We start from the raw sequence: 20,464 nt of genomic DNA on the forward strand, positions 1-20,464 counted from the left end.
GGTGATAGACATTTGTTTTGAGTGTGGAACTGACCTTGGGAAGATGGAATGCTTTAAAACAAAATCTGGATAATATTTGGTGAAGGTTGGTATAAACAAGAATGGATATTTTGCCACTCTCTTTGTATATACTTCCTTTGCGCTGACTAGAAATGCATGTTGTTGACTAGGGCTGCAACGGTTCATGAACTCGGTACGGGGGTCACGGTGCAGTGCACACAGAATATATGAAAAAGTAGCTTGATGCATGTAAGCTGTTGGAGTGGTTCTCCACACAGTTCGTCACAGCCAGTCTCACAAAGAATACTCAAACAAATAAGAGTGTATCGAATTTAAGCTAAAATGAACAACAACACGATACATGTTAACAACAAAATTAACAGGAAAAACACCACTTGAAACAAGTAGGGCTGTCCTTGACTAAAGAAATTCTTAGTCGACCAACACTTATAGGATTTTGTCGACAAATCGATTAGTTGATTTAATTGACAGAGCTGTGCGCTTTGCGAGGTCGTTAAGACTAGAAAAGCACAATATAAATGTAGTTAGTTAACCATCTGTAAAACTGAGTTTCCCCACAATTAATCCTGCAAAAGAGATTCACTGGCGACTTACTGTTTCATGGTCAACAGGAACACGAGGGCAAGGAGAGACTTCAGCGGTTGCACATGTCAGCAGGTTATAAGTTCTGCCGGTAGTTGCTGTATCATGGTGACCACTGACTTCCATGATGGAAAAAGGCTTCTGTTGTGATCACTTTTATATTGGTCCAAATTGATCACCAATTTTTCTCCCTTGGCTGCTTTTTCATCTTTACCTTTTTTTTTTTTTTTTTTTTTTTTTTTCAACCGTTGTGTTGACTTCAGGTCACATTGACCGGTTTTCAATTTTTGTTTTATATCCGAAAATATGGGGTGTAGTCAAATAAGCGCTGAAAATGTGTAGAAGAAAAATGTAATTCAAATGCGGGTGAATTTTGCAATTGGTGGGTTAACACTGTCAATCTACCTGCCACATTGGCAGGTAGCCAATGATAATTGAGTGATTCAGACGTGTAACTATCAGTAAGCGGGGTACACGATTGCTTCTCGGACCAATCAGGGGCCCAGCATCACTGGAAGACATTGATTGACAGCCAGGGCCCCCTATCACATTTTTATTACTCGCGACAATCCCAGCAGTCCCCCGCGCAGCCACTGGCCAAGCGGGAGTGAGAACGGGTCAAATTAATTTCCTTGTTTCTGTTATGAAGACGAGACCCGTGTGTGTGGCTCGAACATCTCCCATTTACCAACAAAACGAAAGACCGTGCAAAACATTTCAGACCGTCCTGTCAACATTAATATACGTTTTTACATCAATGTACGCTGGAACGATTTTTCACCATAAAGTCACTGTTTCAATCCTGTCGGCTCTCTGCAGCGCGCGGGGCTGCTGCTCCGTTCTCCCCGCGACTGACGCACACACACACACACACACAAACACACACACACACACACACACACACACACACACACACACACACACACACACACACACAGTAGATGCAGGAAAAACCACAGATGAGATGTACATGATGACCTAAATTGAGGACAGCTACGTTACTGTAAGTGCAATGATAAGTTAAAGTCCAATAAGTACTTTATCAAACCGTGTGTGTGTGTGTGTGTGTGTGTGTGTGTGTGTCCCAGTCCAGGATAGGAAATTAACAATGTCAAGATCAACAAGCCACTGACAGTGACAGATATATTAATATTTGATTCATTCAATAAATCATTTTTTTGTCTTAAATCCACCAGCCGTTTTCATATTATACCAACATTTGCAGCATCCTGAGCTTTTTTGGTAAGGTTCCTAGGAAATCTCAGCCAGAGTAATTAATTGATATTAACAATTATTTGCCTTAAAACAAGTTTCCTTTTTTATTTTTAACTTTTTGCAACTTTCACTATCTATATCAAGGCTGGCCCCCCTACTACAGCACGTGATGACGGCGCAATGTCGAGTAGGCTACCATGAATAGGACAGGATAGGACCATAGACACACAGCAAGTCCTGTTTTTCACCTTTAAGAGGCCAAAAAAAAACTGGCTGGTAAAAAGTCAAAAATCCACCTGCCACAGTGACAAAAAAAGTTAAAAAAAACAGTTAACTTCAGGCACTTCACACACATATATAAACACACACACAACAACTCTTGTATCAGCCTGACAAAAATATATAATCTCCCCCTCACTCCACCTGCCACCACTCTCCACACAACTACCCCCTCCACCCTTATTAATTTTTTTTTTTTTTTAACTCACACACCCTCCTCTTCCTTAACACTGCTCACACACACACACACACACACACACACACACACACACACACACACACACACACACACATGCGTGTGGAGATGTCATCATGAGTGAGGCAACAGCTTCTGAGCTCAAGGTTACAAGGCAATAAAAGTGTTTGGCGTACTTCATGGGAAGACTTTTGTTAAGGCGAGGAACGAACTGTGCTTCCGACCGGGAGGGAGGCGGGGGGGGCTTGAATTTGAATTCTGCTCATCCATAGAAATCAGTTGGACAAACAAGGTCACATATCCAGTGTTTTTCTTACGAGCATAGTAGAGCAGAAAAGAAGATTTGAATAGGCGCCACAGTTTTCCTAAAGCAGGGCTCTTAACCACTCGGGCCAATTTTCATCACTGGTCACAAACAACAGCATTGTTTGGGACCGGGGTCCTCGGTTCCCAGGGAGGAACACTGTACCTCCTCAACACTCGGCTCCCTTTTGGAGTTGTCCCTCCTTGTCGAGGGGTAATTACTGTAACTGTCACTTTTTTTGTTCTTTCTCATCCAAGGAAGAAAATGGAAAGTCTTTTCTTCATTCTTTGGGCGGCCCCCTCCGCGGCTGACCCAGTGAGTGTGTGTGTGTGTGTGTGTCAGTGACGGCATGTGTTGCTGTGGATGGTCTATGATTTGGGGGCATGACTGAGGATGGGCTGTTATTGGGCAAGTGGTGTCCCACCCAAATCACAGCCCTCACTCTCATCCAATAGGCCCCCGCCACCACCAAGATCCACAAGCACACACGCACACACATCTCAAGCCACCGTACGCCATGCTTCATTAACGCACCCCCTGCTTCTCTCTGTGAATCCTTACCCCTCCCTGTTGTTGTTTTTTTTTCTTTTTTCCAGTGTTTTCCAACTTGTCCTGTTTGTGTTTTTTGTCCTTCTTTCGCAGTGCAACATGTCCACCCGCGGCCAGCGGGGCGAGTGCTGGTGCGTTAACCCCTTAACCGGGGTCCAGATTCCAGCAACGCCTAAAGTACGAGGGGATCCCAACTGTAACCGGTTTCAGGAGGAACTCCGAGCGATGCCCACCGCAGCTGAGGCTTACTAGCACGGTCCAGCACATCCTATGGCAGGGTTGGCTTTTCCTAAAAATTCCAAATCTGGGAGGATTTTTCCACGAATAGTGTTATTTTTATCAACATGTAAAGAAGTCGCTATATTTGAAGGCTTTGTCTTTTCTTCTTTTTTTTAATTTACACTAGGTTTAGGTTAAAGTATCGCTGAACTTACAATAGGATGAAGTTGGCATTGTTCTAGTTGTCCTGTTGTCAACAAATCCTGTGTCCGTCTCTCAGTGCCGACTATTCCAGACTATTCTAGCATGTCCTTAAGACTCAAGCCCGTGTACTCCTACTAAAGATGTACATCTGTAACAAGGAGGAATACATATTTAGTCTTTTTACATGTCCACTGTAGTTTTTAGCAAACTTTACTTAAACTGAAGAAAATGGTAATTTGTTGGACTATTTCTAACTGCGGATTAATAAACATTTGGTGTACACGTACGTTTTTTATGGATGTATGACAGCAGGACGGTTTATGTGAGCTTATGTGGCACACTTGCCAGTTGGATCTTTTTATTGTTGCTTTTAGTTTTTTAATGGGATTTGTTGACAATAAAAAAAAAAGAATATTGCCAGCCTTATCCTTTAAAGCTGCATTAATTGATTGTCGGGGCAGCAGAACAAGCTGTAAACATATATTCTCTTTTGGCGAATGTGTCAGACAGAGCAAGATTAGCATTGCTTTTTTTTTTTTTTTTTTTTTTTACCCCTTTGACAAAAGTAAGTCTAATCTTCACTCTTTAGATCTTCACCAACTCTTGAGAAAAATATCTTGCTCTTAAAGGAACACGCCGACTTATTGGGAATTTAGCTTATTCACCGTAACCCCCAGAGTAAGACAAGTCGATACATACCCTTCTCATCTCCGTGCGTGCTGTAACGCTGTCTGATGGTTCCAGCATTAGCTTAGCCTAGCACAAATCCTGCAGGTAACTGGTTCCAACTAGCCTACTGCTCCAAATAGTGACAAAATAATGCCAACATGTTCCTATTTACATGTTGTGATTTGTATAGTCACAGCGTGTACAAAAAACAACGTAACATGAGACACAGCCATCTTCTAACAGTAAACAAACCGGGAACTATAGTCTCAGACAGGCTTGCTGCGAGCATATCACTTCGCCCAAGTACTATATTCTTCCGCCTGAGAATATAGTTCCCGGTTTGTTTACTGTTAGAAGACGGCTGTGTCTCATGTTACCTTGTTTTTTGTACACGCTGTGACTCTATAAATCACAACATGTAAATAGGAACATGTTGGTGTTATTTTGTCACTTATTCGGAGCAGTAGGATTGCTGGAACCATTCACCTGCATGTTCTGTGCTGGCCTGATGCCGCTGGAGCCGTCAGACAGCCTTACAGCACGCACTGAGATGAGAAGGGTATGTATCGACTTGTCTAACTCTGGGGGTTACGGCGAATAAGCTAAATTCCCAATAAGTCGGCGTGTTCCTTTAAGCTGCTAAATGCTCCTCTATAAATGCAAACTTTGCCCCGCTGCAGTTTGTTGCTGTGCAGCTAGTGCACAGTGGGTACAGTGGGTAGGTAAAAGAGAGCGGGGAGACGAAAGAAAAACGGAAAGAAAAACGGAAAGTTTCGGGTCAGAAAACCCAAACAATGAGCTATAAGAGACTGTATGCTTTTTGGAGCTGAGAGGAACTGCGGAGTTGAGAATTGTCTAGGTTTGTCTCTGAGCGACCACTTTCACATTAGTTATTTTATCTATTTTTAGCATGGAAATATTGATTAGTGCAGCTTTAAGGTCAACCTTAGAAAATGTTATGATTTTGTATTTCTTTTTAGGGTGACAATGTAACATCTGTTCAGTACTACAGAATAAAATCTCAATTTGTGGCTTACTCTACAAATATGTACAATACGTCTAATCGACACTGCCACAGTTACATGAACCACCTAAAAACATTCTGCATACTTTTGAAGGTATAATCACATGAGAATAAGTTGATGTGAATTTCAGACATCATTTTACGTAATTTCACAATTTCTTTTTTAAAGAAATCGTGAAATAAACTTGAAGAAGCCTCGATGTTGAGCTAAGGTTAAAGACTTACAGGTGCTCCTTGAATTCCTTTTGACATCTCAAATATTTGTAAGCGCTAGCTACACGTCCTTTCAGTGCCAACATGTTGTGTAATCTTGTTTCCATGAGTAAATACTCTGCAAGCAGGCAATTAAACATTTTATCACTGTCATGCTTTTCACTGATTACACCTTGTAAAGTTTCCCTGTTGATGCACCAACTTTGCTTCCTACATTGTTAGCTGTAAATTAATTAAATTAACACCATCCAAGTGTTTCTATAAATCCGCACGCATCAGTTTGGTTAACTGCAGAGAGCTGTTGCTGTTGTTGCTGTTTGTCAGCAGTTTTCCCACCAACACTTGTCAGTTCCAAATAAGTGTCACTGAAGACAAATGGCACTTAGGGTAATAACGCTGGAAACTGCTGTGCGCCATCACGATTCCTATCTGTGTGCACGTGCGATAGAAGAAAAACGTGACTCTTACAGTGAGCTGAAATGGAACCACTGTGCTGCAACATGTGTCTTTAGGTTTAATTAAAACATGGTTCATACGTTTTTGAAAAAACCTGGAAAAGTTATGGAATTTGAAAAATGCAAATTCCAGGCCTGGAAACGTTTGGGAAACCTAAAGACCCAGAAAGTTTTGGAAAAGTCATGTATTTTTTTTTTTTTTTTAACATAGTATAATAATATGTGATTAATAAATGTATTTCACGTCTTCCTAACCTCAATGTTCTTTCGGGGCGTGATATTACGAATCCCACTACCACATAAATTGTCATTCATTTTATTGTTAAACCTTTGAGGGTCAACTTCAACACAGATTTTTATTCTTACTGTATAATGTCGACTGACATTTTCAGGAATACATAGTTGTGGAAGTTTGCAGAAAAGTATTGGTTAAAATTAGGGCTGTCGATCGATTAAAAAAATGTTATCAAATTAATTACATACTCTGCGATTAATTAATCAAAATTAATCGCATACATAATTAACGGTGCCTCAACCAAAAACAACAACAAAAAAAGAAAAGAAAAAAGAAGGGTACTAAACAACAGTCTGTGACATTAAAGAAGGGCTTGTTTATTGCTAAGGCCATATGGTCAAAATTAAAAGATTTGATAATAATCTATAACAATGACTTATTTCACTAGTAAATTGCTGTTGAACGACAAAAACAACCACCAGATGGGAAAAGGACATTTACAATAACTTCAAATGCCCCACGAGGATGTAGTTTACCAGTTTCATTGAACGCACAGTCTGTGTTGTTTTTCCGACGGCAGCTGCCGATTGTTAGCCTAGAAATCTAGACGCACCCTAGTGGCAGCTGGCTGGTCAGGCTAGCAGACTGTTACATACCGGTTGTCGGTACAGTAAAACACAGTCAAGTAGGCTAACGTTAACTGCTGTTGAGTATAGTGTTAACTAGCGTCACGTGGAGCGGTGTTTGTGTTGCCTGTATCGTCCGTTTCAGAGCATCAGAGAGAAGAGCAGACATATCAGGGGCACCAGATTTCGGTAGCCAGGGTTGGCGGGAAGAAGTAACAAGTAGCTAAATGTTCCAATCAATGATCCAGGCAGCACATTCTCGTCTCCCTCCTTCATTTTACAGTCGAATAGTGGCTAGAACGGCTCCGGGTCAAACGTCAATATGGAATGGATTAATCTGCGTTATTTTTTTTAACGCGTTATTTTTTCTCAGATTAATTAATCAAAATTAACGCGTTATTTTGATAGCCCTAGTTAAAATGCGTATGAACCCTGTTAAAAGGTATTCACTTTTAAGGATTCTGTTATTCTACAGTATTGAAAAGGAAAAAAATCCCAAAATTAAAAAACGAACACCTACCTAACAAACAAATATGAATATTCAGGTACAGCCCTGTTCATTTTACCAAACACTTGTCAGTTCCAAATAAGTGTCACTGAAGACAAATGGCACTTAGGGTAATAACACTGGAAACTGCTGTGTGCCATCACGATTCCTGTGTGTGTGTGTGTGTGTGTGTGTGTGTGTGTGTGTGTGTGTGTGTGTGTGTGTGTGTGTGTGTGTGTGTGTGTGTGTGTGTGTGTGTGTGTGTGTGTGTGTTTTAGTTGCTGGGGTAACTAATGACGTATTGACATAAGGAGGGATTACGATGGGGGGGCTGACATTGACAAATGTGATACTAAGTGGGTAAAGGTGTCTATGAATAAACCAACCCAAGTACGCCAATGCATACACACACACACACACACACACACACACACACACACTTATCCTGCACATCCTGGTCTAAAGAGAGGTAACCAGCAGAGAGATATGGGGGGGCTATTAATGATTCTGAATGTCCCTGACAAAACTAAAGATATAGGGACCTTCGTGGCAACGTGTCTAACTTTGTGCAGTGTTGTCTCACTTTAACGGGTTGTTCTGGAACAATTCTGCCATCGATTGGCTGTAAGCAATGGAATGCTTTTTCATCTTCTATCAAAAATGTATTTTTTATCCATTGCACCACTGTAAAAACACACAGCAAGCTGGTTATTCAGCAGATGCAGCGTAATCACTAAGTTGTTATTCCTGCTGCGATTATGGAAGTATTTGCAACGGCTTGCATGTGACTTAGAATAACAGTTTCGTAACCTTCTGACATGTCAACACGTCCTTTCATAAGTGAAAGTTATGGTGACGTTCTCATGAATCCCAGTGGCATCTAAACCTCCAAGGGTTTTTAAAATGTGACTGCATAGAGAACGTGTTACAAATCTTAAATTCTGATATCAGCCTGGATGGAGCAAGAGCTCTTTGTAAGACGAGATACAGAAATTAGCGTGTTGTGGATACGAATAGGGATGCTAATTTAAAGGTTGTTTTTTTTCTGACCGATAGACGACCCTTGTCACCAAGGACCCCTTAACTTAAAGAGAGATGGTAGTCCGGCTATCACCAGACCAAGCTCAATCTTTTAAGATTGAACATTAGTCTGGGGAGTCGGCTTGGCGTTCTAAACTCCAGTGGATTTGTGAGGACTATGGTTAACTGCTCCTCAGATCTCTGCAGGGTAAATCCAGACAGCTAGCTAGACTATCTGTCCAATCAGAGTTTTCTGTTGCACGACTGAAACAGCTTTTGAACCTACACGTTCCACCAAAACAAGTTCCTTCCAGAGGCTATTTTGCAGAGGCACCGTGGCTCAGCCCGACGCTTAGCGCCGCCCATGACGATTGTGATTAAAGACATGCCGGTAAACCACAGCTTGTTTTTCTCCCATCCCAGAATGCTTTGTGGTGTATCCAGACCCTCCTCCGCAGCGCTGTGAAAATAGGTTGGGCATTGCGAGACTACGTTTGCACTAGCAAGTTAACAAGCGGTTACGAACTAGATGGTAAAGCCTATTTTTCTTTTATCATGCAGAAAACATTTTAATCACTGTTTTTGTTTTAATAATGTTTCACTGATTATTTATCATCGGTTAACGGTTAAACAGTTTATCCTTAACATCTCTAGAAACAAATATATGCATGCGAATGCATCTTTCAGGTCAAACTGACTGACAGTTTGGATCTTCTCAAGTCAAATTAAATGTCATATGTACGCTTAAAGAGCTATTGGTTTAGTCATTCCTCCTCTCCATACTAAAATGCATTCTAAAGTTCCGATGAAGCTAATATGAGGCTTCAGCAGTCTCAGTTACCCAAATCATGAGGATACGTTCCAAATGTAAAGTCTTTTTAGTGCTAAATTCCCTCTGTTTCCACGGCTAGTATTTCCTTGCAGACCAGTAGTCACGTGTCGCTTTGTAGCGAGGAAACAACCCCAGCAATTAAACCTACACACTGGCAAATCAAACATACCCACGACTAAAAGCAGTGGTGGAAGGTAAACTAAGTACAATGACACAAGTACTGTACTTAAGTACAAATGTTGAGGTACTTGTACTTTTCTTGAGTCTTTTCTTTTCATGCCACTTTCTACTTCCACTTTCTACTTCTACTCCGCTACATTTCAGAGAGAAATATTGTACTTTTTACTCCACTACATTCATCTGACAGCTTTAGTTACTTTACAAGTTCAGATTTTTGCACACAAAACACATGTAGTTTATTATAAAGGAAACTACCCAACAATACAACGGCTTACAAGTCCAGCTGAAATGATCAGATGATTAAACACTGAACAGTTTTAATCGTATCCAGTTTCTAAAATGTGAGGCTTTTTCTCCATTAAGTAATTGTATTTGTAATACTCTCCACTACATTGTCCTGATGATTCTTACATACTTTTACTTTAATAAAAGGTAGGACTTCATTTTATGGCTAAAAGTAGCTATAAAGTAGCTTCAGCTAATGTTTGGAACACATGTCTGCACAGAACAAGGACTGTAGATTGTGTCCCACCCATTTTGTAGTGTGTCTTCATTAAGAAGGAATCAACCCATAGCTCATTAAATGTTCACTAAGCATCAAATTATTGTATTACGGCAGACTTGAAAAAATCTAATGAAAAGATCTATTCATTTTCTTGATCAGGCTCAATCAATCAATGTAGAAAAGATTATTTCTGAGACTTTTCACTGACTAATTTAAACATTTGATTGTACAGGCAACAGTTAGATTGTGTGTGTGTGTGTGTGTATATATCAATTTATAAAAGTAACTGTGTGCACATCCCACCTTCAGGCAGGTGCAGGACAAATGAAAGTACTTAAAACGAAAATAATGTAATGTCCGCAACACTGCTTTAAACTCCCATATTTAATATAAAAAATGCAACGTTTCGACCCAACTGGGTCTTCTTCAGGCAAATGGTGAACACATTTGATGAAGGGATATATGTAGGGCTCACATTCAACTGACACACCATCTGGCTTCAATTAGCCTGATTAGGTGTGAGCTGCCCAAAAAAGCCCCACCCATGACATTTACATAGACTGTTTCACCATATACATCTCAAAAGAGGGGGGGGCTTTTTTAAAATACAATATATCCAAAGAGACACATGATGTTACCATGCACAAAAATGGAGAAAAAGGGAAAAAGAAAAAATAAAGAGATAAACATTCAAGAGGAAAACAATTCCATATAAAGTTACCACAAACAGTTAAGAAAGTAATGAACATTACCCCACATCTGCTGCATTAGTACAAACGGACAATATCTTACAATATTTTATATAAGAAACAAACAATATCTAACAAAATTTTTTATAAGAATGGTTTAACATCAAATTCTTCATAAAGGCCATGAGGAGACATTGTGTTTAGATAATGAATCCAAAAGGTTTCCCGTTGGAGGAGCCTTTTATCCTGGTCTCCCCCTCTAGGAGGTTTGTTGACTCGCTCCACCCCTATATATCTGAGGGTGCTAACATTCACGCTAGCTCAAGTGGCATTTTTGAATTCAACCAAGAAGATTATGACCGCATTATGCTGAAGGAATCTATTTTTGACGATGATACAACAGATCCTAAGGAGGGTGATGCACTAACTCACAAGATGTTCAATCTACAAGAACGTGAGATCAGACAGCATTTGCATGCTGTAACATTGAGTGACTATCTGAGAAAAAAGATCATCCCTCGGGGTCTGAGATTACAGAAAGCACCTGCTTTAGGTCAGGACAATCCAATATTTTGCACACGGTGGTGCGAAATACTGAACAAATGTTCCTTTGACCTGATGGCCCTCGTTATAAGTGAAATCACTACTCAACAGGAATCGACAAGGGAAGATTTCAAACAAGCAGAAAATAAATTGAAAGTGCTGTTTGACAAGAAAAAACGGGGAAATCAAGGAGTTAGAACGCCACCGTATTGACTGCACTAGTGAAGTCAGGAGTGTCAAGAAGGCTAAGTTTGCGCGGGATGCTGAGGATTACAAGCAGAACAAAGTCTACTTCTGGAAGGATGGGAAACCAGAATCCCAAGCCGAATCCCAGCACAATCCGGGACAACTCACACAACGCATACGACCTGGACGCCAACGACAACAGGGTAACAACAAATCATGGCTGTCTTCCTCATCGTATGAGTCAGGCTCTGATGTGAGTGGCCAATTGGAGCGCGGAGCGTCTTTTTTATCATATTGTCTGTTTGTGTAAGTACTAATGCAGCAGATTTTATGAACATGTGGGGTAATGTTCATTAATTTCTTAACTGTTTGTGGTAACTTTATATGGAATTGTTTTCCTCTTGAATGTTTATCTCTTTATTATTTTTTCTTTTTCTCCATTTTTGTGCATGGTAACATCATGTGTCTCTTTGGATATATTGTATTTTAAAAAAGCCCCCCCCTCTTTTGAGATGTATATGGTGAAACAGTCTATGTAAATGTCATGGGTGGGGCTTTTTTGGGCAGCTCACACCTAATCAGGCTAATTGAAGCCAGATGGTGTCAGTTGAATGTGAGCCCTACATATATCCCTTCATCAAATGTGTTCACCATTTGCCTGAAGAAGACCCAGTTGGGTCGAAACATTGCATTTTTTATATTAAATATGGGAGTTTAAAGCAGTGTTGCGGACATTACATTATTTTCGTTTTATGTATATATATACACACAGTGTATATATATATATAATATGTATGTACTGTATGTATATATATATATATATATGTGTGTGTGTATATATATATATATATATATGTGTATATATATATATATATATATATATATATATACACTATATATATATATATATATATATATATATATATATATATATATATATAATATGTATATATGTTTTTTATATGTTATACAGGCAACAATTAGATCATATATATATATATATATATATATATATACACACAGTGTGTGTACATATATATATATACACACAGTGTGTGTACATATATATATATATATATATATATATATATATATATATATACACACAGTGTGTGTACATATATATATACACACAGTGTGTGTACATATATATATATATATATATATATATATATATATATATATATATATATATATATATATATATATATATATATATACAGTGTGTGTGTATATATATATATATACATACACAGTGTGTCTATATAATATGTATATATGTTTTTATATGTTATACAGCCGAAGCACATGAAATGTAAGGCTTTCAAAAGTCCCCAAACAAAAGTCGCCATTGATTTGCGATCAAATGATTCAAGACTTGAAGACTTGGGTGTAAAGAAACACTTCTTTGAAGTTCTGGCCAAAAGTGTATCATACGAGACCACTCCTGACTGGCTTTGGCCTTGTAACCTTATACGTGTGCCAGAGTGCCAGTTAGCTGAGCACCAGTCCCAGAAACGCTCTTTCAACTACAGCTTTACAGCTTTGTTCAGTTTTTGTGACACTGTTTCTTTTCTCTAATTTGTTTTTATTTTGTCTTATTAATGCTGGTTCTTTGGCAGCGAGTTTGTTTTAAAAAAAGGAAAAAAAAATAATTTGACAGCTTGGCTTGGTGTCACACGTGGGTCTCAGGCGTCCTCGGGTTGTTCAGCACATTTAATGCTAGTTTGAAGCTGGCCTTTTCTGAAAACAAATCAAAACAAGCGTCTTTTGTTTTGGGGTTTGATAGATCGGGCACAATGGGCTGAGGAGGGTAGTTTAGCAGTGGGAATAAGAGTGGGGGTGAGTATGTGTGTGCTGGCGTGATTGTGTCTGTGTGTGTGTACGCGTATGTGCAAAAGCACATGTGCGTGTATTGGCCTGGAGAGCCCAAGATCTGCCCTACTTTCAGCCTAGTATTTCTTTTGTTAGCATTCAACAACTTCCCTTGATATGTTGATGGTGGGTCTGCGTCTAAGACTCGCGGAAGCTGTACTTGTTGAATGTTAACAAAATAATTGTTGTTTTTCTCTTTGTTAAAATGACATGGTGCTCCGATGTTGGCAGGAAGTACACAGCAGAGACATTTATTTGTGAATATGGACAAAGGACCCAAGTGTTATGTTTCAGCTTCGTAGAAAAAAGAACTCAATGCAGAAATATGCAGTGTAACAGAGGCTTGTGGAAGCTGGGGGTACGGGAAGACTTCAGCTCTCTATAGGGCAGAGAGTAGCAGTGCTGGGAATCTGGACAGATGTGGTTATGCACTTGCATATTTGCACTGTGCAAAGGGGGCACGAATATAAATAATCTTCAAGCTAATATGTGTTTATCTAGCCTAGATCCATGGCATGGTAGAGCCTTGAAGCAAAACACAATCTCAATCTCGAAGGAAAACTTGGGTAGTAGTTCTGACTATCGGTTCTCTTAAGTTTTACATAGTATTATACTCACTTACTGAAAAATAATGGACACAGCGACGCCATTTATTTCTACGGAGATCAGTTAAGTCACTTTTCCGGTGAGCAACCTGTCTGAAAGTTGGAAGTCTTCTGGTAGCTGTGCCAAGAGAAATCTCCATCATTCCCAATCTTGCAGAGACGGAGAGCGTAGGTATATGGAAGTCGAAACTGCCTACGAGCTTCTCCTTACTATACGGTCAACGTGGCATCATGACTTTGCGTAAACATACACGCCACTTTCCTAAAGCCAAATGGCGTGTTATCTGTACACATTTGGAGCTGTCCACGTGTATGTCTACGTTGTATACAGCTGATGTAAACCTACACACCACGCTGAGCATTGGTTTAAATCATATGTTTACGTATGTCCAAAAAAACGCGGGACGGCATACGAATTGGCGTGTCATACTTACGCCACTTGATGAGATCAGTCTGATACGGTAATTTTTTTCTACTGTGCAACAGTAAGTTGCGTGGTTATGACACAATCGTTAGCCTATTTTTAGAAAAGCGTCTGCTACGGAGCCATAATGTGAGGTACAAGGTAATGGAGCCTTTTATACATTGTCGTGTTTCTTTAGAAATAAACAACGGACAAATGGAGTCTTTAAACGCTTCAGATGTAAAGTTATTCACTGTCAAAGTGACGCCAAAATGAATGGGAGTCAATGGAATGCTAACAGGAGGTGATGGCTTGTTACCTTAGAATCTCCCCATAGGAGGTAAGCTTTCCAGATGCACACTTACCCTTGGTTTCAATGGACAGTTTGGTTTGTGATTTTACAGTTTGCTTTCGTTTTCTCTTCCTAATAATTGGTCTAACTTAACTGTTTGTTTCCAACCTGTCTGACCACTGGTGTTTCTAGCCCAGTCAGACTTATGTTAGCGACGTAGCTGCATTCTGAGAGCTCAGCAATTACTTTGGCGCGTACAAAGTAGGTCCGCACAATTGATTGAATATTAATTTTGACTTCCCACAAATGAATGAAATGATCGACTGCCATATTGACGCTCATAGAATACTCCGCTGCATATCAAATCAAGAGCTTCCTAAACACACAGCATGACTGGGAAAGGACTCCACCAGCCGTCGCTGTGCCAGCAGTGGCGTTACACACGACCATTCACTGTGTTGTCATCATTAAATCGCCTGCAAACGGCACCAGGCTGCTACAGTATAACCACACAGACCTCTACACACATGAGACTGCTTGGTTATAGTTCGACTGAGCCAGACATTTCTTTGTTCTAGGCTGAGATGGAGGGCATAGCGCTGCAGTGTTTCAGTGTTTACACTGTATACATTAGCCAGCAGCGTGTGTGTGTGTGTGTGTGTGTGTGTGTGTGTGTGTGTGTGTGTGTGTGTGTGTGTGAGTGAGAGGAGAAAAACGTGACTCTTACACTGAGCTGAAATGGAACCACTGTGCTGCAACATGTCTTTTGGTTTAATTAAAAGGTATTCACTTTTAAGGATTCTGTTATTCTACAGTATCGAGAAGGAAAAAAATCACCTACCTAACAAACAAATAGTCGAATATTCAGGTCCAGCCCTGTTTATTTTAACGCAAACGCGTACATTAGCGGGAATGTAGCACAACATGGAAGTGAAAGCAGTGCTCTGTTGCAGTGCATTCAAAGGATGTTATCCCTAAAATCACTGAATAATCATGATAAATAATCCTGATCTCTAAAACCCTTTTTATTGATCGAAATAATTGTGATTATCATCTTGGCTATAATTGTGCATCCGTAGTACAAAGAACAGACAGTACAGAACTACACAAGTTGCACATGTTAGATTGCTGGTTTTATTTGCCTTTAGTCCTTTTCAGACGGGACTAGTATTACCTGGGAACCTCTAGTAATTAGTTAATAACTGCGGAGGTGTCTGCAAAAGTTAAAATCCCACTGCAAATGACCTACCATATTTCGCCAAACACAGAGGTTGTGTGATAATATTAGTCCGGTGTGACTTAGCATCTCTGTGATTCAGGGTTATATTGGCTGCGGTGGCAGTTATAAATCAAGTTTCTGACAGCGCCATGACATCATCTGTGGGGAATCATGTGAGTAAATTAGGTAAAATACAGACTTGGCTTATCCCGTGCAAAATGCGCGGCACAAAACACACTGTAGACGTGGAGGGGGGATCCTCTCTAAATCACATGAGGTCCACTGACCACTGGTGTTTCTAGCCCCCTCAGACTTATTTTAGTGACGTAGCTGCATTCTGAGAGCTCAGCGATTACTTTGGCGAGTACAAAGTAGGTCCGCACAATTGACTGAATATTAATTTTGGCTTCCCACAAGTAAATGAAATGATCGACTGCCATATCGGACTCATCTCATTAAGTGGCGTGTGAGTGACACGCCAATTTGTATGCCATTTTGGGGTGTTATTAAGACGCATGATCGCTTTTTAGCACATTTATCAACACCGTTTGGCCTCCATTGACTTACATTACGTGTGAATTATCGCCGTAGTGAGGAGTATGAAAGGACAAAAGTTGGGTTGGGGTTGGGGTGGCAGATGGGTAAACTACAGGACTTTCGGGAGGCATCCCGTGTGTGGCAAATGCTTTAATAAAGCCTTCCCCAATGTTTCTTTCCTAAACCCATCCGTTTATTGTTTTCCTAAGCATGTGACGTTGGTCACCATCGTGTTTTTTGTGTGTGTGTGTGTGTGTGTGTGTGTGTTACTAAAGCCTTTCCCAATGTTATTTTCCTAAACCCAACTTTTTTTTTTTTTTTTTTTTTTTTTTTTTTTTTAAACGCGTGTTATGTTGTTCTCGCGATAGCACGGCACGTTCTCGCGATAAGACGCCACCTGGCATCGCCATGTTTACATCCGCTGTATAAAGCGTAGACATACACGCGGATAGCTCAAAATGAGTACAGATAACACGCCACTTGGTTTTAGGAAAGTGGCGTGTATGTTTACGCAAAGTCATGATGCCACATTGGCCATATTGACGCTCATAGAAAACTCCGCTGCATATCAAATCAAGAGCTTCCTAACACACAGCATGATTGGGAAAGGACTCAGCCAGCTGGTAATACTAGTCCTGTGCGAATAGGGCTTTTATATCTTTTATTTTACATAATAATACATTATTAATACATAATAATAAATGTGGAATGTCTGATGTCTGGACAAATCTAACATGACAATTTAAAGGGGTCCCTTAAAACTTCAAAACTGTGAATTTGTGAACATGATCAAGGAGCATTACACTACATAATAATACATAATAATTCTCTGTTCTTTTTTGTCTTATCTTTTCCTCCTGACATAAAGCCTAATTTTCTTACCAGAGCGTTGGTGAAATACAGGAGTACAGACTGTTCCCTTGCCTGAGATACCGCAAGGCACGGCAGCCACAACAGGAGCTTTTCAGCTGTGACTTAAAAGTGCTCCTTTAATGTTTGTAGGATATCAAATCTTAATCTCAGAGTTGGTTTACTTAACATGCAGTTGTGGTTCTCACAGTCACATCCGATCCACGCTCAAGAGCCCTCCATTTGGGATTCCGGGTCTAAGTCCCATCTTTGATGAAAGGGCTTGGATGAAAACTAGCAGACACTTGTCTGCCGTCTACTACCACCGGCATCGGAGGATTCCACCACTAAGTCATGTGATTTACTCCCAAAGCGCTGTACATTCTTTCAAATCTCCTTTCATCTCCATCCCGGTGATGAAAAGAACCACCATTACCTCTTTAAGAGATAGTATTATACAAGAGCACAAGCAGTGATTTGCACAGATCCCAATTATGCAGTGTAAACATCTGCATGCCATTTGTACGCTTATGTCTTTAAATGCCCCATCGTTGTTTCTAAAAGTCACATTTAATGATATGAGCCACAGGCAAATCGATGCACAAGCGAGTGAAAGCATCTCCAGAGCTATTCCATACAGCGCTGAGCGTTGGTTTAATCAAATTAGCTGCATTCAAAAGAAGAGTGTGCGAGCGACCTTTGAGCAAGACTTTGAGGTCTGGGCGGCACAGAAATGCTTGGCACAGCAGTTTGACTGGGTTTGGGATGGAGTGAGGTGCGTGAGTTGATGTCAGATGTAGCCATCCAACGTTGTTGGCCTAATTATGTAATAAAAGGGGCATAAATGCTTTGATGTCCTAAGTGCAGTTGTCAGTTTCTTTGAAGGCAAATAGTAATTGTCATGTTCACTGCCTCACAAATCAAATCTTCTACACATGTTTCCTCCTCCCCGAAGTCAAAGTCTGTGCCCTCCCTTCTGCATGTACACACACACACACACACACACACACACACACACACACACACACACACACACACACACACACACACACGGTAACAACCTTTACGGCAGCCTTGATCTGCTCACTATACAGGAACTGCTGGGCCCTCCACCCTTTCATGCCCTGCTTCAGTCACCCACATCTGGAGTTGGTCAAAGTCCTGAGCTCCCCAGGGATAGACTTTGGTGGGCCCCCCCCCAAAAAAAAAAGTCCCATTCTGTCAGTTCCTGGAATCCATGAGGGAATAAAACTGACCAAACATCCCTCTGTGGAGATGCACACGCAGATTATTTGATAGCTTATCCTCATGAGTGTCTGTGCATGCAGGAGAAATTCAAAAAAGCCATCGGCTGATCAGGAGCTGATATAAATTAGTTTGTATCGTGTTTTTTTCGAAAGAACATTGTGACAAATACTGTCATTCTTCACCTTAGACTTACTATGTCATCAAAAGCCAATTCTTGCTATATTTAACATGAGTAGGAGAGGGAATCCATACAGCGTAGTATTGCAATATTTTCCGTGGCAATACCTTACCGATACACGGACGCCAAGTACGGATCTATTATTATACGTGTTGGGCAGTTTGTCTGCTTGACTATCCCATTTTGCAGCAATAAAATTGAAGTGAGATGAACAAGGAGAGAAATTTATCTTTTTTAGATACAACAGATGTTGACAAAGTTTTCCTTCGGGGACATAATTTGAAGTTGGGGAGGTAATATATTGCAATTTGTCGCAGTTGTCACGGCACCCTATCTTCCTATTGGCTGTTCCGCATGGCTGCCAGGCTAAAGATAAGGTGAAATAGGCCTACCTGTCGCTCACTCTCAGTGCTCCCATGAGCGTTCATTTCCCCCCCATTAAGTTGTGTTAACGTTTTTAAAAGTCTGCATCTTTGAATGTCTGTTGTCTGTCTTTTAAATGATGAACTGTCAATGGAAGTCGGCCTATTTCAGTTCATTCACTTTCTTATCCCAGATGGGAAACGTTTCTCTGAAAGATTCTACATTACATGTGCAATTTAAGCCGAGTTATTACACATTTTACTCCTATTGCTCTCGTTTCACCTTATTTCACCTTACCTTTAGCCTGGCAGCCGGACGCTTATCACCCTGGGCGCTCCATGACAAGTACTGATAGTATCAAGTTGTCCCAGGGTTGTGGTTATGCCTGTGACACGTTTTTAAAATCGCAAATAATATTGTATCGTGACATTTGTGTTGTGATAATATCGTACGGTGGGGCCCCTGGTCATTCCCACCCCTAATATTTACCAGACCTGTTATATATTCTGTCCACACCTTGTGTCTATGTATGCACTTTTAACTGCATGTGTATGTCTTTATGAACGGACGTGTCTCAGGGGAGTCCATTCTGCCTTTAAGTGGTTTTCCATAACATGATGAATCCTCCTCCAGGCTACAAATCCCTTCTTCTTCCCAGTCATTTGAATAGAGCCGGTCCCGCTAGATGTTATCCCCCCCCCCACCCTTGAAGTTCAAACTCATGTTAAATGACTTCCTTGTTCCTGTGCAATCTTTTTTGACTATGGTGTTGAAAACCAGGTGACTCGCCCCCGGGCGAGGCATTATAAAGTCACATCCTGCATGAGATCCTCGTGGGCTAGCCTGGGTGTCTCAGACGTACGTCTAAGAGGTTTATCAGCTCGTGCCTTGGAGATTAGTCAGTGCTTACTATCAGGATGACTCCACTTCAAACTACTAGTACTTTTCAAGCCATTGTAGTGGCTATACCCAATCCTCTTTAAGCAAGACACTGCAGGTGAATAGGGTAACCATGAAACTTCCCCAGGTTGTTACTTACATTAAGCCAATTATTTGTCTATTACAAGTTTTCTCAAATGTTATGTTTAAATATGCAAATAATGCATTATCGTATTAAAATGCGCTAATTTGCATAACATTCCAGAACAGAAATCCGAACACTGGATAAGGCCAGGTTCAAAATTCTCATTTCATATTGTTGACTTGTTAAACCAAAAGTTTTTTGGGATATCTCTTTCCATCACTTAATAAATCGAAAAAGATTGTCCCCAGCTATAGAAAAATCAATTTTTGCCATGTTTTTGGACACGAAATGTCCTCTAATTCAGGCTGTGAATGACATATTAGCAAAGCCCTCTGTAAAAACCTGCAGAATATAGATATGAATAAAACTGGAAAGTTACTGAAGCAAAGATTTCTGGCTCAGGGTCTGAGAAAAAACTAATTTTTGAGAAGAACAGCCTTTGAAAATGTGTATTGTCATTCAAATCTACAGATGCAAAGAGACAACTGAGGAAAAGAAACCCAATGAGGTGGAGTTTGGGTATTTTCCTTCCACTAGTCTAGAAAGAAGACATGTTTTTTTGGAAGTAATATAACCCAAAATCTCATAATTGGTCATTGCTTAAAAAAAAAAAAAATTGCTGCCCTTAAAATGCAACA

The 20,464-nt window shown here is 40.2% G+C and overlaps 1 protein-coding gene across 1 annotated transcript in view; it reads left to right on the plus strand.

Moving 5' to 3' along the window:
- igfbp2b (insulin-like growth factor binding protein 2b) overlaps window positions 1-4,126 on the plus strand; it is a 38,449-nt gene extending 34,323 nt beyond the window's left edge. Inside the window, exon 5 of the mRNA XM_028591109.1 lies at window positions 3,240-4,126. Coding sequence (XP_028446910.1) covers window positions 3,240-3,398 — 159 coding nt within the window. The 3' untranslated portion in view covers window positions 3,399-4,126. The remainder of the gene's footprint in view (window positions 1-3,239) is intronic.
- Window positions 4,127-20,464: the final 16,338 nt, after the last annotated feature.

The sequence above is a fragment of the Perca flavescens genome, chromosome 11 (assembly GCF_004354835.1).
Source record: "Perca flavescens isolate YP-PL-M2 chromosome 11, PFLA_1.0, whole genome shotgun sequence".
Lineage (NCBI taxonomy): Eukaryota > Metazoa > Chordata > Actinopteri > Perciformes > Percidae > Perca > Perca flavescens.